The sequence below is a fragment of the Sminthopsis crassicaudata genome, chromosome 6 (genome assembly GCF_048593235.1).
Source record: "Sminthopsis crassicaudata isolate SCR6 chromosome 6, ASM4859323v1, whole genome shotgun sequence".
NCBI lineage: Eukaryota > Metazoa > Chordata > Mammalia > Dasyuromorphia > Dasyuridae > Sminthopsis > Sminthopsis crassicaudata.
The window spans coordinates 178,524,772-178,546,627 of record NC_133622.1 but is presented as its reverse complement, the minus strand read 5'-3'; the positions used below and the strand labels follow the sequence as shown (position 1 = coordinate 178,546,627).

General features: G+C 41.7%; 1 protein-coding gene across 6 annotated transcripts in view; it reads left to right on the top strand.

The window, feature by feature from the left end:
• The first annotated feature begins 4,678 nt into the window (after positions 1–4,678).
• Positions 4,679–21,856, top strand: part of NRG1 (neuregulin 1) — an 888,216-nt gene continuing 871,038 nt past the window's right edge. For 5 of the 6 annotated variants that reach the window (XM_074275397.1, XM_074275395.1, XM_074275392.1 and 2 more), the window contains exon 1: positions 4,679–5,582. In XM_074275397.1, coding sequence (XP_074131498.1) covers positions 4,793–5,582 — 790 coding nt within the window. In that variant the 5' untranslated portion in view covers positions 4,679–4,792. The remainder of the gene's footprint in view (positions 5,583–21,856) is intronic. The other variant, XM_074275396.1, reaches the window with a different exon arrangement.

The window sequence follows — 21,856 nt, the reverse complement described above, 5'->3', positions numbered from 1 at the left end:
TGGATTCAGAGAGTAAATTAAAGCAAAATTTCTTTCTTTTTCTCTCTTTCTATTTTCTGTTTTATCCGAACAGGCTAATGTGGGAACATTTTTCATGACTGCACCTAATTTGTAATATGTCTAATTTTTCTTTATTTTTCTCATTGGATAGGGGACAAGGTAGAGGGAGAGGAAGAATTCAGAACTGAAAATAAAATAAAATTAGATTACAATAAAATTCAAATTCACAACACATAAGGGAACATTTGCCATGTGTTCTTTCTTCTCTGTCCCCTTTGTAAAAATATACTACAATCCCTTGACATAATATCCAGTACTTTCTCCAGCTTTTATTGTAGTTTCTGATAAAGACCTGGACCTACTCAACAAGGTCAATGCTATACCTTGTGCCCTTTATCCTCATTCCCTTCCGTCTTCTCTGGCAGATTGCCCTACATATTATCCACTCTCTCTACACTTCAGCATTTCCTTATATATGATTTCTGTCTCAGCTGCCTATAAATATGTGCAAATATCTCCTTACATTTTTAAAAAACCCATTATTTATTAGCCTTTATGTTCCCAGTAAGATATCACCTAATGTCTCTTTTCTGTCTCTCAGCCAAACTCCTATAAAAGTCTGACTACACTTTGGTACCATCATTTCCTCTTATCTGATTTACTTAACCCTCTGTAATCAAAACAGCTCTCCCTCAAATTGACGGTGAACTCTTAATTGTCAACTATGGTAGTCTTTGCTCAATCTATTCTTTTTGCCTTCTCTGCATCACCTGGCACAGTTGAGCACATTCTTCCCCTGGATTCTCTTTTTTCTCTAGGTTTTCATGATACTATTCTCTTATTCTTCTGCTTATTCTTTTATCTCCATTGAATCATCAACCACATCAAGTCACCTGATTTTGAATGCACTCTAAGATTCTGTCCTTTGCTCTCTTCTTTTCTTAGGGACATCCTCAATTTGATTCTGAAAACTGTTCTCTAGGTTGTTTTGGGAACTATCATCTTCTCACTCTTACCCAATAGGACAGAATAAATGTGCATGGGTGTACACATGTGTGGATAAGGGAATTCACTAGAGATACAATAGCAGGCATAGTGGGTAGAGCCCACAGTTGGATCCTGTAGCACAAACCTGCAATTGAGTCTAATATGTGGCCTGGCAATGAGCTAGGAATGGTGAATGGGAGGGAGGTTCAAGGATTCCACTTGTCTGACATTTTTCCTCCTGCATCTTTATCTTGAGATAATTTATTCTTTTTAATTTGGAGATTTGGCTTTGGTTATTCCATGTTTCCTGCACAATTTTACCCTCCTTTCTTCCCTCCATCTCTTCATTCCTCTCCTCCTCCTCCCCTCTTTTTCTTTCCCTCTCTCTCTCTGCCTCTGACTCTCTCCGTGTCTCTCTCTCTTTCTCTCTCCCTCTCTGTCTCTGTTTCTCTCTGTCTGTCTCTGTCTCTCTGTCTGTTTCTCTCCCTCTCCCTCCTTCCTTTCTCTCCCTCCTCTCTATGTGAAGATTTTGGTTTGTGGCAAACAATCGCTCTGCCCTCTTGACTATCTGTTGACCTTGAAAACTTTAAGAAAAGGCTCTAGACAAAGTGTGACCCCTTTGGCTTCTAAATTAGATGAAACCATGCTGTAACATTTTTTTTAACCTCTCATTTTTAAAATTAAAGCTTTTTATTTACAAAAAATATGCATGGATAATTTTTTAATATTGACCCTTGCAAAACTTTGTGTTCCAAATCCCCCCCCCCCACCTTCCCTCTACCCTGTTCCTTAGATGGCAGGTAATCCAATATATGTTAAACATAGTAAATATATGCTAAATCCAATATATGTATACATATTCATATAATTATCTTGCTGCATAAGAAAAATCAGATGAAGAAGGAAAAAAAAACTAAGAAAGAAAACAAAATACAAGCAAACAACAACAGAAAGAGTGAAAATGCTATATTATGGTCCACACTCAATTCCCACAGTCCTCTCTCTGGGTGTAGCTGGCTCTCTCCATCACAAGACCAGTGGAACTGACTGAATTACATTGCTGTTGAAAAGAGCCATGTCCATCAGAATTGGTCATTGTATAATCTTGTTGTTGCCATGTACAATGATCTTCTGGTTCTGCTCACTTAGCAGCAGTTCATGTAAGTCTCTCCAGGCCTTTCTTATAGATCATTTCTTATAGAACAATGATATTCCATAACATTCATATACCATAACTTATTCAGCCATTCTCCAACTGATGGGCACTCAGTTTCCAGTTTCTTCATGCTGTAACATTTTAAAGCAAGAACATTGTGTAGATAACACTCTCAAAGTAAGAGTTCTTCATGGCTTGATTCTGAGAGAGTCATTGGCAAGGTTTCTCAGAAGGCAAGTAATTTCAAGTATCAGGGTTCTGACTCTTTCTCTCTCTGATAGTTTTAAAATCAAATAAATTAAATATAAACTCCTGATAGACGAGCTTTCTAGAACCAGCTAGATTACCTTAGTGGAGCTCCCCAAAAGGATTGCAACTACTGGCATTCAACTCTACTGCCCATTTTGGGATTGACTTAACTTGAATGAAGTATTCATTTAATTTAACACGTTTTTGGGGCAGCTAGATGGTGCAGTGGATACAGCATCACCTCTGAAGTCAGGAGACCCTGAGTTCAAGTGTGATCTCAGACACTTAACACTTCCGTGGCAGTATGATCCTAGGCAAGTCCTTTAGCCCCAGTTGCCAAAACAACAAACAAAACACACAAGTCTTTGACTTTTCTCCTTAAAATAACTACATTTTCCATTTTTAATTTTAGCATGTCACTTTGAAAAACTTACTGAAAAGACAGATATGCCCATTGTGTTACTTACACCTCCAGTCCCTTGGGGACTCTGTATGAGAGTAGTGACCCAGTATCTATAACTTCCTATGGCCATTAAAGGAGACACACTTTTTGATTTTTAGAAGAAAATGACTTGTCAGATAAAGCTGCTACTAATATTCCTGTGATGGACCCAAAGGTCGCTTACGGTCTTCAATTGCCTTCAGCAGCTGGCATCTGTACTTGTTAGCACAATAAAGTAGAATTTTAGCACATATGTTCAGGTGTTAGCATGACAAGTGGGCATTTCAACAATACGGTATGTGCAGATATTAGTTTAGCTTATATTTCAGTGGATGTGTGGCACGATAAGCTGGTATTTCAACAGGCATGCACCAATTTTTAGTGTGGTAAATTTGTATATTAGTAGATGTATAAAGTTTAGCCTAGTAGTTGGTATTTTAGCAGGCCTGTGAAATGGTTAGCCTGTTAAACTGGTGTGTTAGCAGGGCTGAGAGGTTGTTGGCAAATTAAGCTGGTATTTTAGCAGGTCCGTGTGGTGGCCAGTGGGGCAAGTAAGGTATTTTAGAAGGAAGGTAGGGGAGTCAAAGCAGATATTCTGTTTGAGATCAGGATAGATATCTGTGTTGGAGAGGGATAAGGAGTGTTAAAAAAGTTTTCTGTGGCTGCTCATCTAAATGGGTGCTATTTCTAAACTATCAAGTAACTCAGCCATCCTGGACTTTATTTTTTAAAGTAATGAATTTTACCTTTTCTCTTCCTTCCAACTCTGTACCCCCACACATAATATCTAGGTTAATGGCTGCAAGCTGTTTTCCTTTCTATTCTTGGGTATATCTGTGTTCATGTTATCATATAACAAGGTAAACCCCTTGAGGACTAAAACTGGGATTTTTTTTTCCCCCTTTTGCAGTTTGAATGTAACATAATGCTGAGTAGACAGTAAGCGCTTAATAAAAGTTTATAGAATTGAATGAAATTGAATTTTAAAAGGGGCAATCAGAAGGAAAATATCCCTTGCCCTCCGACCCCAGGTAGGTTAAGCCACTGGGGTTTGGGGTGGATGAAGAAAAATGCTGGGTGAAGGCTGGAGGGAGGGGCACATAGCAGTTACGGTTGGCAAGGACACCCCCCATCACTAGCAGCAGCAGCAGCAGCAGCAGCAGCACCGGCATCAGCAGCAGCAGCACCGGCACCAGCAGCACCAGCACCTCCGGGTGACTTCTCAGCCCACGACTCCGCCTCCTGGTTTCTTTCTCTCTCTCTCTCTCCCACCCAGACTCAGAGAAGCTCAGCAGGCTCTGCTGCAGCATCCCTCCACACAAAGGCTTGGGAACTGCCAGCAGCCCAAGCAGCCGGCGGCTCCCCCTCCAGCTCCGGGGGGTAGCGCCGGCGGCAGAAGCGGCGGCTCCCCCTCACGCCCCCCAACCCCTCACCCAGCTCCGGGGCAGCAGCGCTCGGGATTCCCTCCCCAGCCGTCCCTGCCCGCGGCTTCCACAAACAAGTCACGCCCTCTCCTCCCTCCGCCAGCCCCCAATCCACCCCGAGCAGGAGGAGTGCAAAGGGGGCAAGTTGGAGGGAGAGGAGGAAGAGGAGGAAGAGGAGGAGGAGGAGGAGGAGGAGAGGCAGAGGAAGGGCCAGAGCAGGAGAGCGGGCCAGAGAAGCGGAGAGAACAGCAACAGCGGCGGCGGCGGCGGCGGCGGCGGCGGCGGCAGGAGGAGGAGGGACAGAGAGAGTGTGGGGAGAGCGTGCAAGCGAGCAAGCGAGCCAGCCGGCCGGCGGGTGCAGGAGGCTGAGGGAGCCCATCGGCCCGTCCGGGAGAGCAGCGGGCACCAGACGGCGGGCAGCAGCGAGGAAGGCGGCAGAAGCAGTGCCCACAGCGAGAGCACTACAGTCCTACCCAAGAACCGAGGGGGCGGGAGAGCGCGTTCTCCTTGCCAGCCCGCCCGCCCGCCCTCCCCATGGGCTGGCGCGGGCCCCGGCTCGCTTGCTGCGGGGCGGCGGCGCCGGAGTCCCGGGCTCGGGCGAGGCCGAGCTCCAGTCCCCAGTCCCCGCCTCCACCACCACCACCACCACCCCCCTTACCCCTGGGTCGGGGTCCGCGAGCGCTACTGCCGTTGCTTCTGCTGCCTCCGCTGCTGTTGCTGCGGACCTCGGCCTTGGCGGCGGGGGCGGCGGCTCCGGGCGCGGTTTGTTGGTGGGCGCCGCGGGGCGCTGGCTCCGTACGGGAGCGAACTCAGCGAGCCGCCGTGGTGATCGAGGGCCAGGTGCCACGCAGGCGACCGCCCGACGAGGGGCCCCTGCTGGACGAGGCAGCCCGAGCCGCTGCCAGAGGGCTGGAGGAGCCGCCCACGACAATCCACTCGCGCCCCAGCTTCAGCCCCAGCCCCCGTCCTGGAGGTGGCAGTGGCAGCGGCGGCGGCGGCGGCAGCGGGGACTCCGAAGCGCCTTACCTGGTGAGAGTGCGCCACGTGTGGGCGGCTAAAACGGGCGGGCTGAGCCGTGACGCGCTGGTCACCGTGCGCCTGGGCCCGACCCCGGGCTTGGCCTCCTCATCGCCCTGTGGGGACCCGCGGCCTCCCTCTCCGCCGCGGCGGCTGCGGGAGGACCGCACCTACATCTTCTTCATGGAGCCGGAAACCAACAGCAGCACCGGCGAGCTTCCCGCGGCGTTCAAGGCTTCTTCGCCCCCAGTACCCGCAGGCAGGAAAGTACGGAAGGAAGTTGGCCGATTGCTGTGTGAGCGGTGTGGTAAGTGCCGGAGGCCGCTCGGGGAAAGGTTGTCGGGGGCTCTGTGATGAGAGTGAGGAGATGCACTCTCACGAATTACCGCCCAGGCTTGGAACGGGTTCGAGAAGTAGATGGTTGGCAGGCGACTTCAGGAGCCTGGCCCTTCTTGCAGAGGAACTCGAAGGGCGGCTCGGATCCCTTCTTCTTTGGGATTTGATCCGTGTTGGGGACTAGAGTGCTTGCTGGAGAGCACCTGGTGCAGGGGGAGAGCTGGAGTGCCAGTGTGGGCGAGCTCCTTAGGTGGGGAGGATCTTGTTCTGCCACTCGGCCTCTGTGTGTGTGTGTGTGTGTGTGTGTGTGTGTGTGTGTGTGTGTGGTTGTGTGTGTGTTTTCCCCTCGGAAGGAGGGTTTCCTTCTTTTGCACTCTTAGAATGAGAGCTACAGGTGGCAGGACGGCTGGCTGGGAACTGCTCTCAGTAAGGGACGTGGACAAGAACTGTTGGCATTATGGCACTTCCTAGATGCCCCCGAATTAGAACCAAGATGGGAAGGGCCGGCTTCATCCCGAAGTAGTTGTCCCCAAATACCTGAATGTGTCTCCAGAAAGGAGATGTGTGTGTTTGCACATGTGTGCTTCGTTCTGTGATGGCCCACACCCAAAGGAGCTTTAAGGATTTTTATTAAACTCTACAGCGAGGGTCTTTGCCAGTAAGATGATTTGAATTCAGCTTAAGCATTTTGGGATTATGATGGACTTTTAGACACAAAGTTAACACTTTACCTTCGAAAGGGAGACTCTGCTTGGGATAGTCTAGCTCTTTGCAGGCTGGGAAGATTGGTGGCGAGGGTTTCTTTACAGTCGGGCAGTTTGGCTGCCTTCATGAGACTCTTGTTGTCTAAGTGAGCTTGTGCCTGAGTGTGTTTTGTTTGTTGTGATTCTTCCATTTTTTGGGGGGTGGGGTGGGTAGGGTGGGAGCAGGGTTAGTGGAGTACTTCTCAGGAAGATAGAAACCAAAAAGATACCGTCGCCAATTTCAAATAGAATATTTATTTTTCTTCCAGATCTTTTATAAGTCTGGCTGATAAGAGTTGAGTTCATTGATTGAAACACACACACACATAAGGAGCCCGTTTTTTTGGCAGGTCGTTGTGAAGAGGTGCTGTCACTTGTAGCTAGTCAGTGTCTCCCTGTTCTTTTCGTGGCTAGGAGGGGAATTCTCCAGTGTCCAGTAGTTGTTTCAGGGAGACACATAAGGACTGCACCAACATGTAGGCAGGAGCTGTTTACAGCCGGTAGTGCTGAAGAAATTTGAATGACGCTGGGATTCCCCAATAGGGCTGATAGATGTAAAGCGTGGAAAATCCCCCGCTGGGATCTGCCTTCTCCCCGAGCCCAACGCCTTGGCCGGCAGCGTGGTGCCGATTTTAGAATGGGAAACGTGCCTGCTTAATATCCCTGACACCAGTGAAAAGAGAGGACTTGTGACCTACTTCGTGGAAAGGCCTTTTCTTTTATTCTCAAAGAAGACCCAGTTATGAATCATTTACCACGAATGGTGGGGAGGGGATAGGAGGGCAGCCATTGCTGGCAGTGACGTCAATGGCCCCTGCTTGTTGAGATTCAAAGTGACATCACTTCAGATTGCTAGGGAATAGCTGGATGTTTTAAGGTAAATTTCCTATGCTATTTCTGGACACAGAAAATATATAGGTTCTGTTTAAATTCTGATTTATTTTTGTTTTTCTGAAATGAAATTGTGATTTCTTAGAGCAACTGGTCTCTACTTTGTTGGCCAAAGTGAATGTACGGTTACATACTGCAAAATGCTGTTAAAAATGATCTGGAAATCTCTCTTCTCCTTCCTCTCTCCAATATACAAATAGACAATACTAGGAGACAAATAAACTAAGCCCTGCTGTTGCCCAGTGTCTGGGTTAACACTGGTGCACTGGGTGGGTGGGAAGGGCTTCCAAGCTCTGTGATGTCATGTTAATTTTTTAGGCTGTACCTCTGGCAGAGGACCAAAGGGATCAATTAAGAAAAGTATTTTTTTGCATTTTAACAGAAAATTTCTGCTTTGGTGAACCCAGAGCAATATGCATGCATTTTTGTGAGTTTGATCAATTGAATGTAGGAAAAAAGTAAGGCAGCTGAATTGCGGTCATCTAAACTGAGGAGAAGGTGGATTTGGATTTCATTGTAATATGAGCAGAGGGAAAGGAAATCTAGCAACAGTTTCCAAATGGTAGTCTCAGTTAAACATGGTTAACCACTGCTTAGAGCTATGTTGGACTGCTGGAAAAACAAAATAAACCCAAACATCCAGGGAAGAGGGAGGACTTGCTGGGGATTGCTTTTTGCTGCAGGCTTTTGCAAGGAATGTGTATTGGAATGATGAGGAAGAGGCTGGAGTGTCCTAAGGGAGAGTCTTGATGGCAGGGTCATGATATCTGACACACCATGACCTGCAAAGTGAGAGACTCCTGTTTGAAAAGAAGCTGTTCCTTTCTATCTAAAGGAATTTAATGGGTTTAAGGGAAAAAAAAAAAGACGCACATTTCCTGTTGCTGTCTCCTTCACACTTTGTGCAAGCTACTTTTTATCAATGTGCGTGATAAAAATGAATGCTTTAAATCTCTTCTACCTCTTCTTGTTTTCCTCTTTTACACTGATGCAGATAAATCAAATTTCTCTACCTCATTGCTGCTTCATCAGATGTTTTTGATTTGATTCCAGTGAATTCCCACCTGCTGTACATTGCAGTATAGACTCCACAAAAACCAATATCCATTGAGGAAGTGAAAATTCCATGCAGACCTATCGCTCATGATTTTGTGGAAGACAGAAACTGCCAGTGGAATCCACACAGATGGATTCTGCTGTTCTAGATTACCTAGGAAAGGGGAGGAAAAAAAGGGGACATAAATAGACTTATTTTCATGATATTGACATGTATGTGTGCACACATGCCCAATCATCTCATTTGATGTTTTACTGTGCCCTTAATTTCTTCCTAATCCCAAGGGTTGACCTTGTGGGTATTAGGAAAAGAGAAGAAATGCTGCAGGAATTTTCCAGCATGTGTCCAAGAACATTATTTTTAATAAAAGGGACATTACAGGAGCAGCAGTGTGGACAGAAGCAGCTTGATTGTCTGCATTTTGTAAACACATGGAGAAATGCATGGTCATTTCCCAAGACAAAGTCTTAGTGTTTGTGATTTTTACCTTTAAAAAATAATCAGCCTCTCATCACAGCTTCTGGGGTGGATCCCAAACACTTTTTAATGCTGTACAATAGGGTGGAGTGGTTTGATTTCACTGATTCTCAATGCAAAAACATATATTTGAAAATATCACTTTTATATTTATTACATGAAACCAGGTGATTTGGGAAAAATTTAGATGAGAAGTGGTCTAATATAATAGATATAAAACAGTCAGTAAAATCAGGCAAAGATGGAAACAAATCTCATCTCAGACAAATATTGGGTTTGCGATTCTGGGCAAGTCACAGATAATATTCCAAGACTAGGTAAGTTATGGATGACTAGCCCATTGACATTGGTGAAAGGAATTTTTACATTGTGAGGTATTGGAGAGGGAGGGATGTTTACTGAAATAAAAGTTTAAAAAATTTAGAGGTTTGGCAAAAATGTAATTAGAGATAGAATACTTATAAGATTTTACTAGATTTTTCTTTTTCCCTTTCCTATTTCCCTCCTCCCGAAGAGAGCAAGCAATCTGTTATGGGTTAAATATATGCAATTCTTTTAAATATATTTTCAAATTTCTCATGTTGTGCAAGAAAAATCAGAGAAAAAGGGAAAATATCAGAAGAAAGAAAGAAACAAACAAACAAATAAACAAAAAAGGTGAAACTATTGTACTTTGATTCACATTCAGTCTCCCTAGTTCTCTCTCTGGATGCAGATGGCATTTTTCCATCATGAGTGGAAAGACATCTTCTATAGTGATATACACCTATAACTCAAAGGAAAGTCTTTTAGGTATTAAGATGCAGCCTTAATCATTTAAAGTGTCAAAAGAGTCCCACTAACCCATATATGCTTCTGATAAATGAGATAGAAACCTATGACTGAATAGAAGACACTTATTATTAGTCATGAAAGCAATCATCATCTGGATTGATTCACATGCAACCCTCAATTTTTCTTGTGTCTCCAACAAATGGACTCAGTTCTCAAGATGTTTATGTTCTATTGGCAAGGAAAGAAGGAAGGCATCTTTTACCAAATAAATATATTTGACAGAGGATAGAACATTATAAACTAGGGGATTGGCTGTCCAAAGGAAGGGACAGGTGCCTAGATTCTCGAAGAAAGTTAAGGTTTATGAAGCAGTTGTGAGAAGGAAGGATATCTCAGGCATGAGGAGCAGCCTATGCAAAGGCATAGAAGTAGGAGATGGCATGTTGAGTTTGGGGAGCAACAAGTTTGTCTGGAATGCAGAGCATGTGAATGGGAATAATGTGAAACAAGTGGGAAAAGGCAGCCTGGAGCCAGACTGTGAAGCTTTCTGTCTTCCTTTTTGACAGTTGCCCCTTACTACTTTTCTGGCCAAATTTTATTGCTTTTATAATCCTTGTGTCAGAGGCTCTCATAGAACAAAATGTCCAGCGTCACTTGGGAGAAGGCCTCACTTTTCTAACTTGGAGCTCCTATCCAGAAAATGTGAAAAAAGATACAAAAATCACTCATTTTGACCCCATTCAATACAATGGCATCTGTTTTCTTTTAAGAGCACAGTTCACAGTATTACAATGTAATTAAAATATTTTTTCCAATATTAGGAGATCAAAGAAAACAAGATAGCTCTCATTGGAGAGCCCTTGGAACTTAAGATTCCTCCACTGATTATCCATTTTGAAAAAACAAGATGCACTGCCCATCACATCTAGTCCTGGTCTGATGATATTCTCCTCCATTATTTCCAGCCTGCATATCCTGTTGAAGTTCTTCTTTGTCTCAGGAAGTGCCAGGTGCTGTTCTCCACTGGAGCCAACATGATTCCTTTTGGATTTTGGTGCCCCTCAATATATGGATGCCAGATTGGCTGGGCTCTAGTCTTCCTCTAACATTGGTTGTTCTCCATTCACTTTAGGGGGAATGCCTCTGGAAATTTACATGACTCACTGCATCCTTGATATAGAGCCAGATCAGAAACCTTCTCTAGCTGAGTCTATTCACTTTGGCTAGCACCTCTGTTGTTCTCTGTTCTCCCAGAAATTTATTCTCTGTTCCTCCCCTTCCCTATAAGAGTACTTGCTACCAAAACCCAGATGAGATTTGATATCCTTTCACATTTCTAGTTTAGGGGTTCCTCACGGAAAAAGTGCCCAAGTTTTCTTGAATTATCCTCTTTACAGTCTTGAAGATGTTCTATGAGACAACTGGGTGGGCTTATTCAAATTATCCCTGGCTTTTCCTAGCTCTCAATAATGATGCTGGTAATGGGTAGGGAAGATTGTCCTGGTCCTCCACCTTGCATTTGCTGGAGGACATTACTCCTTGGGAGAGTCGGATAAATAGCCCCCACACCAAATATACTTGGTACTTTCCAAAAATTTAAGTATAAACTTATAGGAAAGCCAGATGCCATCCAAACCTTTAAGCACCCATCCTTCCCTGGTATATTTTTGCTATTATTTTTAGCTCTTATCCAAATTACCTGATAAATCATCTTTATAAATACCCATTTAAAATGAATAGGAACAAGAGAAATGATTGTCCCTTAAAAATGGAAACCATATGTTGAGGACAATGTTAGCTGAAGTAACTTAACAAAAATGATACCACAGAAGGACTTTTCTTTAATAGCAAAATGAATGCCTTCTCATGGGGAGATGAGACATACTTTAATATTCACATTTCAAAATCAAGATATCTCTGTAGCAGTGCTTATTAGAGAGCCAACTGCACCCTGAATGTGTCAATACAGTTGGTCAAAATCTTAGATGTACCCCTAGATTTTGGGGCAATAGATTTCTAAGGATTAAAGAAAAGAGCAGGTAAATAAATAGATATGTTGATGAAATAAAAAAGGGACCACTAAACCCATGGATGCCTATGGAGCATAGAGACTCAGAGAATCACATATAAATATTTTCTATGTTCTATTATATTTTTAATTATTTTGTTAAATATTTCTCAATTGCACTTACCCCAACTGGCATATTGTGGGTCTTGTGGGCAGTGTATTTCATATCTCTGCTGCAGGTAATCTCTGACCCTGCCATGAAGAGGGCAGAGGTAGGTGCTTCATTTTTTTTTCCTCTGGGACTATCACTGATTTTTCAGTCACTCAGATTTTATCTTTCTTCTGCTGATTCTCTCCCTGCCTTTACATTATTGTGATCATTATGCATTTTTGTATAACTCTTTTATAGCTCTGTTGACTTATTTTACTATGTATCAGTTTGTGAAAACTTTTTTGAATTCCTCCTATTTGATATTTCTGGACAAGAACTTATTTCATTTTATATGTATATATTGTATATGGGCATACATACATTATGTAGGCTAGTATATACACAGAACTATAGTCATGTATATAGATATAGATATAGATATATCCCCAAATCTGGCCTCAGACATTTACAGGCTAAGTAAGTTTAAGCAGGTCATATGACTTTTCTCAGCCTCAGTTTCTTCACCTCTAAAGGGATAATAATTGCATCTACCTCATGGGTTGTCATGAAGACTGTATGACATAGCATATATAAAGTGATTTGCAAAACCTCAGTACTCTATAAATGGTATTATATCCTAAATTTTTGAGCTATTCCCTGATTAATGTGCACCTACTTTGTTTTCTGTTCTTTGTTACCACAAGGGAGCACTTATAATATAAAATACTTGAGTATATAGTGTACCTTTATTTTTGCTCTTGACTTCCTTGGGGGGTATGTGTCCAGTGGTGAGATTGCTGGGTCAAAAATATGGACCATTTTTAGTCATGTTTTATTCATAATTCCCTATTTATATCCAAAATGTTTGAATCAACTCACAGCTCTACCAAAAGTATGGTTGTCTTTGAGGAGAAAGATCCTTAGGCTGGAAAGAGCACAACAAAAATGACTTAATAGGGAGTTAACACCCAGGATAAGTAAAGAGATAAAATAGTATCTTGTTTGCCTTGTATTTCAGTCACCAAGTAAGAAGGACAACATACCTCGGTACTAAGAGAACTGACTACTGAGTCACACTCAGTTATCTCCGAAAGGTCAGAGGGAATGACAAACTGGGTACCCATCAATTGGAGAATGACTAAAGAAATTCTGGGATATGACTAATGGGATATTTTTGTCCAAAAAAAGTCATGAATATGATAACTGCAGTAAAACCTGGGAATACCCATCTGAACTGATGCAGAGTAGAGGGAGCAGAGCCAGGAGAACAATTTATATGAAACCTGAAATCTTGTAAAAGAAAGCAACTTTTCTCAGAATTCTGAAGTCTTTCACTGTACTGTCCACTCAGGACTTTAGCAGGCTGAGGAAGTAGTGTGTCTCACCTCCTGAGTAGAGGTTCAGGATGGGACATTTATCAGAGACCATTGCAGCAGACACTGATCAACTCATTTTGGATATGGTTGGCATATAAATTCTGGTATGATTCACATTACCCTCCTCCCAGTCCCTTTTCTACCAATCCCATACATTCCCAAACAAATGCTCTCCCTTATATAAAAGGCTTGTTAGGTCCAATAAGTTTTCTAGATTCAATTCTCTTTGCCTCCATTCCAAAACACAAAATTGTAGCTTACCTGGCTTATTTAATTATCAATAAGCATTTATTAAATACTTACTATATGCCAAAAATTGCATTAAGTATTAGGGATACAAAGAAAGGAGGCAATTCCCGCAATTCCCATAATTCCTGCTTAAGGAACTCACATTCAAATGACTGACACTATAGACAATGATTTTGTATCTGTAAGATATATACAAAGTAAACTGGAGGAAATCTGAGAGGGAAATCATTAGCTGTGGAAATCATTGGCAGAGACTTTATATAAAAAGAGAAATTTAAGCTGAGTCTTGCAGGAAGGCAGGGGAGTCAGGACGAATGAGTGATCATGGATGATACATTCCTCGTGTGGAAAACCACCAGGGAAAAGGCATGGAGTTGGGAGATTGGAGTTTTGCATTCAAGGAAGTGTAACAAGGCAAATGTCAATGGATTTCAGTATATGTGGAGAGCATCAAAATTTATGAAGACTGACAAAGTAGGTTCTTAAAGTCTTTAAAACTCAGGGGGCATTATATTTGATTCTCAAGATAATAGGAAGCAACTAAAGTTTATTGAATAGAGGAGCAACATGGTCAGGCCTTAGGAAAATCACTTTGGAAGATAGACAGGAGTAGTAAGAAGTTTGACTTAAGGAGACCAACTAGTAGGACCCTGCAGTAATCTAGATATGAAATAATGAAGGTCTTAGTGGAAAGAAGGGGACATATACAAGAATTATTGCAAAGATAGAAATGACAAGATTTGACAGGTTGAATATTTGGAATGAGTGCAGAGAAGATTCAAGGAGGATACCAAGCTTGAATCTGAGTGATTAGGAGCATGGTCGTGCCCTTGACATAAGAGAGAGTTAGGAAGAAGGGAGGGATTTAGGGAAAAAATAGAATTCCTTTGGATCTGTTGAATTTGAGATGTCTAATTGGCAATTGATTTAAGACTAGAAATCAGGAGAGAAATTAGAGAGCTGGATAAATACATCCTAATATCATCTGCAAAGAGATAATAATTGAATCTGTGGAAGCTGATGAGATCACCATATGAGATAGTATAGAGAAAGAAGAGAGCTAAGAATAGAATCTTAAGGGACATTGAAGGTTAATGGTATGACCTGGAAGAAGACCCAGCAAAGGAGATGAGAAGAAATAAGTAGAACAAGGAGGAAATAGTGACTAAAAAAAGTCAAGGGATACTATCCAGAAAAATAGGGTATTCATCAGGATGTAAGAGTGCTGAGATATCAAGAAGGATGAAGATGGAAAAAAAGCACGACATTTGTTAATTAAATGATCATTTGTAACTTCAGATAAAACATTTAAAATTGAATGATGAGGTTGGGAGTCAGACAGTAAGTGTTAATGGGCTAATGAGAGGAGAGGAAGTAGAAGCAGGGATCATAGATGACTTTCACAGTGAATTTAGCCAAGAAGGGTAGGGGATAGAGGTCAATAGCTAGCAGGGATCATTAGATCATTTGGAGGCTTTTTAAGCATAAAGAAACATGATGTTTTTGTGTCTATTCTCCAAAGCTGATACTTAATCTCTCACCTGAGTGAGAGATGCCCTTCCTTTTCACTTCTGCCTTTTAGAATAGCTGGCTTGCTTCCAGGCTCCCCTCTTATGTTTAGCCTTATGGAATCCCTTCAGTTGGTAGGTGACTGGTGTTTGCCCTCTTTGCTCAATTTTCCATCCCAATAACATTTTAACTCCTTTTGTCTTTGAGTCCCTAGAACATGGTCCCTAGAATGGTTTTGAGTTTTACACTGTATGTTGGGATGAATTCATTGGACACCTTTGGTGCCTTTTGTCTTCTATGGGTTAGAAGAAAGACCTGCCCAAACCTCCATGGGTCCTACTAAAGATGAGATGAACTCATTACTTTTTACATACGTTAGTTATTGCACTTGATTTTTCTCAGCAACTCTGTGAGGTTGTTAGAGAAAATACTGTTGTATTGTATCATTGTATCAGAAAGAAAACTGAGGTCCAAGGAGTTTTTACACGGCTTGTGATGACAGAGAATTTCACTCCCTGGCTTCTGACAGATAACAACATCCATCTGCGATGGAAGGTTCCTTTTGCTTAACAGTTCTAAGTCCAGTCTGATATTGACAGACACCTCCATGGATCTAGAGCATTAGGGTGTGGTTTGGTGTAGATGTTCTTTCTTAATCTTAATGAGGCAGCTAGCTGGCATAGTGGATAGTAATTAGACTTGGAATCAGAGAGAGACCTGTGATCAACCTTAGATACTTACTAGCTATGTGATCCTGGGAAAATGCTTTCTCTCCTCCCAGCCTTGGTTTTCCTATCTGTAAAATGGGTATAATGATTGTACCTACCTTACATAATTGTTGTGAGGATCAAATGAGATAATATATATAAAGCAAACACACTCAGTATATGTAATAAGAGAAATGTCAGAGCTATATAAATCCTGCTGCTTATTTTCTATGATTAATAATTATAAGATTTTTGATTGATATCATATATTATATTAATGATAATAATAATTAATAATAATGGTCTGGGGCCAGTGCTGACTCTTTAGCTGCCTGATACACATTTTGGACATGGGAAAGATTTCTGAGTTTCTTTGAGCATCCTCTGAGCTTCAAGAAGGTCTATGTTCACATAGCCTTAAACCAGACAAAGCCTTAAATTCATGTCTTTCATGAGATCGCATTACAGCCCGTCCTGTACTCAGTCTTGGGACACTTTATATATAATTGAAATGATTTTCTTTTTTTCTGTGTTCAATGGATATAGGAGATGACTACTTATCATTCTCTGTATACAAATAAAATTTGTTTCCTTGGCCATTTAAAAAAAAACACGTGAGAGCAGCTAGTCTTGGTTGAATGTCTTTCTGGACTAATTGCATATGGTTGGGCCCTAGGCGGGAAAGTATGGACCTTATTCTTTATTCTAACAGTTGGTACTTAAGCCTCTGCACTATTGGAGCCATTGATGGGTTAACAACATCTCCTTTCTGAATCTCTGAAATAAGATGCTGGAAACAAGATGGGGGGGGTCACTTGAGAGGAAGAGATTAGCATTGACTGCCTTATGTGGCCCCAAATTTGGACATTTTATTGGAACTTCAATGACAATGTAGAATTCATGGGCACTGATGCCATTGGACCTTGTTGGAACCTCGTGATTTCAGAGTCCTAGAATAAGCCCCGTTCTGAGCATCAAGGATAAGAAGATTTCACTGCTGTTCTACTTGGGCAAAGTATTGTGCGTTGGACAGTCTCTTTTCTGACTTTAGCACAACCTTTTCCAACCCCATATATATCCTGTCATTTCATGTTTGGAAAACATTGTCCTAAAAGAGGGATTATTTAATAATAATTGCTTGTAAACCCCAAAATCCTGTATAAATCTTAGCTAGCTAACTAGCTAGCTAGCTAATAGTAGGAGTATTAGTGGTGATATCAGTGGTGGTATGGTATTTGTAGTAATAGTGGTGGTGTTAATAGTAATAATTATAATAACTATTATTCCAGGTTCTGCTAGATCCTGGGGATAAAAGCAATTGTAAGTACATCCTTGGTTTACTCTACTGAAGGGAGATCACCTACCTCTTCCCCTCAGGGTTCTAGGAGTACCCTTGAGGGATGAAGTAGGGTGCTTTTTATCTCTAATGCTGTCAGCTTGAACCTTCATTTCAATGTGGTCTTGTCACTGTTAGCTCTCAGTGATTGGAGCCACAATTCTATTGACCAGTTAACATCAATTAGACTTTTACAGAGGTATTTACATGGAAGATATGGCAAGAAGAGAATTATCAATGTGATCAAAAATCAGTTACCTTAATGAAATTAGTTCTATATAAATGTAAACCATATAGAGCAAAGGGTGGGCTAGCCACAAACCCTTCTGGGTGGCCACATAGATGTTTCTTTCCAACACTTCAGAAGCATATTCTTCCTTATATCCTTTCATCTCTGGGACAGTGGGCTCAGAGGCAACTTAGTTGTACATAGAATTTTCCCCACTAAGTTCACACCAAAAAACTCCCTTCATGGCTACCAAAGTACATGTCATCTCCCATCACTTCTCTGCTTAGTAAATTGCAGTGGTCCCTGATTCCCCTGCAACAAAACGTAATATCTTCTTGACAGTCAGCTTTTCTTGATCTAATCCCTATCTACTTTTCCAGTTTTCTTCTATGTAAGTCCTCTCCTCATATAGTATGATCTTGATACATTAGCCTGATTGCTGTTCCTCATAAGATATTCTCTCCAATCTCATTATCCATATCTGTATCTTTGCACTGATTGTTCCCATTCCCCACAGAAGGGGCTCTCTCCTCAACTAGTTTCTCTGGCTTCCTTCAAGATTCAGTTTCCATTGTACTTCCCGGAGGAGAACTTTTCTTGTTATATCCTTCCCCAAGTGCCCTCCTTCTGAGGATTGCCTCTCTTTTATACTGTATGTATCTTGAATGTACCTAATTATTTACACATTCATGTGAAGTGCTTGACATTGTACCTGGCACATTGTAATTGCTTAATTAATGCTTTTTGGCTGTTGGAAGTCTGACACATAGTAAGAACTTAATCCATATTGACCAAGTATATACACAATCCAAACAGTTCCAAGAGAGTAAGACCACTACTATCTTGGGTTTGGGAAATATTAAAAAAGAGCTAGAAAAGGAGGTGGCATTTAGATTGTACTTTAAGGGAAGTGGGGGATTCTAAGAGGTGGAAGTGAAGAGGGAGGCTGTCCCAAGCATGAGGGACAACCTATACAATGGCATGGAAGTGTGTGAGGAACAAGTAATAGTGTCATCTGGCACCCTGTTAAAATATATTAAAATTTAATATTTTTCCTGATTTTCAGTCATCAAGACTTAGTTGCCCCTGCTTATATTTTCATCCTTGTGACTCTTGTTGATGTCTTCCCATCATCCTCCTTGATGGGTCCACTCAAAATGAAGGAAGTCTCTTCAACATTGTGTGGGGGTTAGCTGACCATCTCTTAGGCCTTGCTTTCTCCCTAGGATGGTTCTGCCTCTTTTTTGCAGTCTCATATCACCTTGATGACATTTAAAAATCTATTTCATGGCCACAGTTCGACATGGACATAATATCACCAATTTATATCTGTTACATACTTCAACTATCCTTTGGATCACCTGCAATCTTGATTTTTCTTTTGGATGTTGTGGTGTTCCATGATTCACAAAGGTAGACTTTTTTTTGCCATATTTTATGGAAGATGGCCCCTGAACAGTCAGTCCCAATGGAAGAAGGATTGCAATATAATGATTTCCTAGATGTTCCCATTTGTGGATGACATTGTGGTATTTAGACTGTCTCCAAAGTTGTGTAGTCCCCTTAATTGAAATTTACAAATATTCAAAAAGAGTTTGGCCCAAGAATATATGAATGAAAAACCAAGTGAATGAAGAATGCCTTTTATATATCTGACATGCAGTCAGATTGGGGCAGTTGTTGGAACTGGCCCATGAATACATACATATGGGATAGACTCCACAAATGGATAATGAGGTGGGTGCAGAAGCGAACAGGAAGAGGTTAGTGAGCTAAGTTGCCTTTGGCAAATTGCACAGGCTAGCAGCAATCTCAAACATATATCATGATTCCTATTTAAGTGATTCTTGACACATGATCTGAGAGTCCATCTGGGCCCCAGGTTTCATGCAAATTTAACATAAATACCTATGAAATGATGCATACATATTGACCTGGATGGTGGTGTGATTAGTGAGCTTCCCATAATTTGAGCAAAATCAGGAGGGAGTGGGATTTTTTTTTTTTTAATAGGTACAGGTTGAATTGGAGTCTTCTGGGGTCCCATTCAACTCTGGGATTCTGATCTATTTCATATTTTTTTTTAATTTAGAAAAATCATTTAGCTTAATATTAATATAATTCATAAAAAGTTGTAGCTAGGCATCTGAATGAAAGTATAGAAGCTTCTATTGCCACTGCCATTTGTGTTCCCAGGCCTGCCCCCAGAGTCTTTGCAGTTATTGTCAAATTCCATTTGTATCATTAAGAGATGAAGTGGAGACAATGGAAGGGGGAATAGTGCTTTCTTTGGTTTGGCCTTCTTAGCCATATTGACATTTTCATGGGGGGGGGATTTTTATATTCACTCTCCTTGATTTTCATAGTAAAATTAACATGCTTAGATCGATATAAATGCTGTTGCCATAATATGGGATTGAAACAGAATGAATGTACCAACGATGCACTGCTGTAAGGAAAATGGCTTGGATTTAGAAGCAGGTGGCTTTAGTTTGGTCTTCTCTAGAGGATCAGAGAATTGGAGCTAGAAGGGAGGGGCCTTGTAGATCATTTTATATAAGATCCTCACTGAGGGAGAAACTGCGGCCCAGAGGGGAAGTAATAATACCAAGAATAGCCAGTATTTAGAGAGCATACATATTACATAGATCATATGCTTGGACAGTCTTCCTCCTTCACATAATAATAACTAATAATAATAACAATAAAAAAGTTAAATAGTACATTGAAATTTGCAGACCATCAAATATGTATGTTGTGTATCTCCTCTCAGTTGATTCTGCACAATAACCCTGTGAGTTAGGGGAGAAAAGTATTGAACTTGGAATCAGGAAGATCTCAGACTTTTACTAGCTTTGTGACAAAAAGGGCAAGTCATTTCACCTGCTTGCCTCAGTTTCCTCACCTGTGAAATGAGCTGGAGAAGGAAATGCAAATCATTTCAGAATCTCAAAAAGGAGTTATGAGGAGCTGGACATGATAAAAAATGACTGAAGAGCAACAACCCTGGGTAACCAACATAACTCTGCTTCAGTTTCCTTATCTGTAAAATGAGGATAATAGTAGCTCCATGTTCCAGGGCTTTCCTGAGGATTAAATGAGGTTACATGTATAAAAAGTTTTGAAACCTTAAATTACTATATCAATGCTTAATTTGACCATTTTTAATAAAGATGAAGAAATTGAATCTCTAAGAGGTCTAAGGCAAAATTTGAACTCAGATCTCCTTGACCACAAGTGTGTCCCTTAAATCCAGTATACTGTGTCCCATGCACCATGAAAATATCTTAGAAATGAGTTTCTTTTTTGGGGGGAGGGGCATGTGTGACAAAGTATCCTGAGTTTAAGCCACCCAGTCACTTGTGCTCTTCAGATAATGTATGACCCTGCTTCCTCCTTCTTGTGCTGTGCGAAGCAGAATTAGGTCTGGGATGAGGAGAGCTTCACTGTGCCTACCAAACTGTTTTAAATAAAATGAACTCCCAGTATCTATCCGTCAATCAGTTAACAAGCATTCATTAAGCAGAATGCTACCTTATCTTTTCTGATGCACTTAGGGCAGGGGCCTGTCCTTATTCCTTTGCCTCTACTATAGCACAGCCATTATTATCACTCACCTAAACAATGCTCAAAGTTGTCTAAGTGGTATTTTTGCCTTTATTCGCCTCTTCAATCATCCTCAGTGCTTTTCCCTTTGCTTATGTCCTTTCCTTCTGCTTACACCACAACCATCCTGTTTCTGGCCCTTACCATCCCTCACCTGGATTATCCCATTGACTTTCCTATTGGTCTCCTTGCCTAAAGTTTCCCTCTTCTCTAATTCAGCTACCTCACCAATGCCAAGACCTCTAAACACTTCTTCAAGTGCCCTCGTCATATATCCCCTTGCCCCCAAAGCTTTGGTAGCTCTCTATTGCCACTAGAACAAAATCCGTGCTTCTTTGCTTGGCGTTTGAAGCCCTCTGTGGTATGGCTCCAGCCTCCCTTTCCAGGCTAATTACCCATTTCTCCTCCTCAGGGAGGGAATTTCATGAACAGTGACTGTCCTTGAGCTGAGATGGCTGTGTGCCCAGAATGACTCAGAGGAAACCTTTTGGCACATGGAGATTAAAGACAGTCTGACAGACTTGAGTTGCATTGCTGGGGTTTGGGGACCAGGTGGCTGGCTGTTGGGATGCTGCTGGCCAGGGCTGTAGGGTGATTTCCTTCCCATCTAGCCTTGGCTCCATGCAGGCTCCCTCCAATTTTGTGGGGAAGTGAGGGATATGAGAATTGAGTCTCACTCGCAGATGCCTCATCTTTGCTTCAGAGCCATTTCCTTACCAGAACCTGTCTCTGGAAGAGTAACACCACTTCTAAGTGGATATTTTTGATAAAAAAGAATAGAAGGAATAAATCATCCAAGACCTGCTGTGTAGGTACTTCGTGATGCCATGGAAGATGCTAGGCTGTGTAAGATGGAACCATGTCAGAGCTCATGAACTTGTTGGAATCATAACAACTGTTTCCATAACTATGATATAAAGCAGCCTTTCCTAACTGCCTTCTAATGTTCTTGATTTTACAGAGATTTGCAAGGTTTACAAAGCCCTTTCCTCATCATAGACCCATGAGCTATATAGTAGACTCGATTCTAGGTAAGGAAGCCAATTGCATGGGTTCAGGGACCTGTCCAAGGTTTAGAGGATTCAGGGTTCAAACCAAACCAGTATTCTTCACCCCTGAAATCAAGATCTTT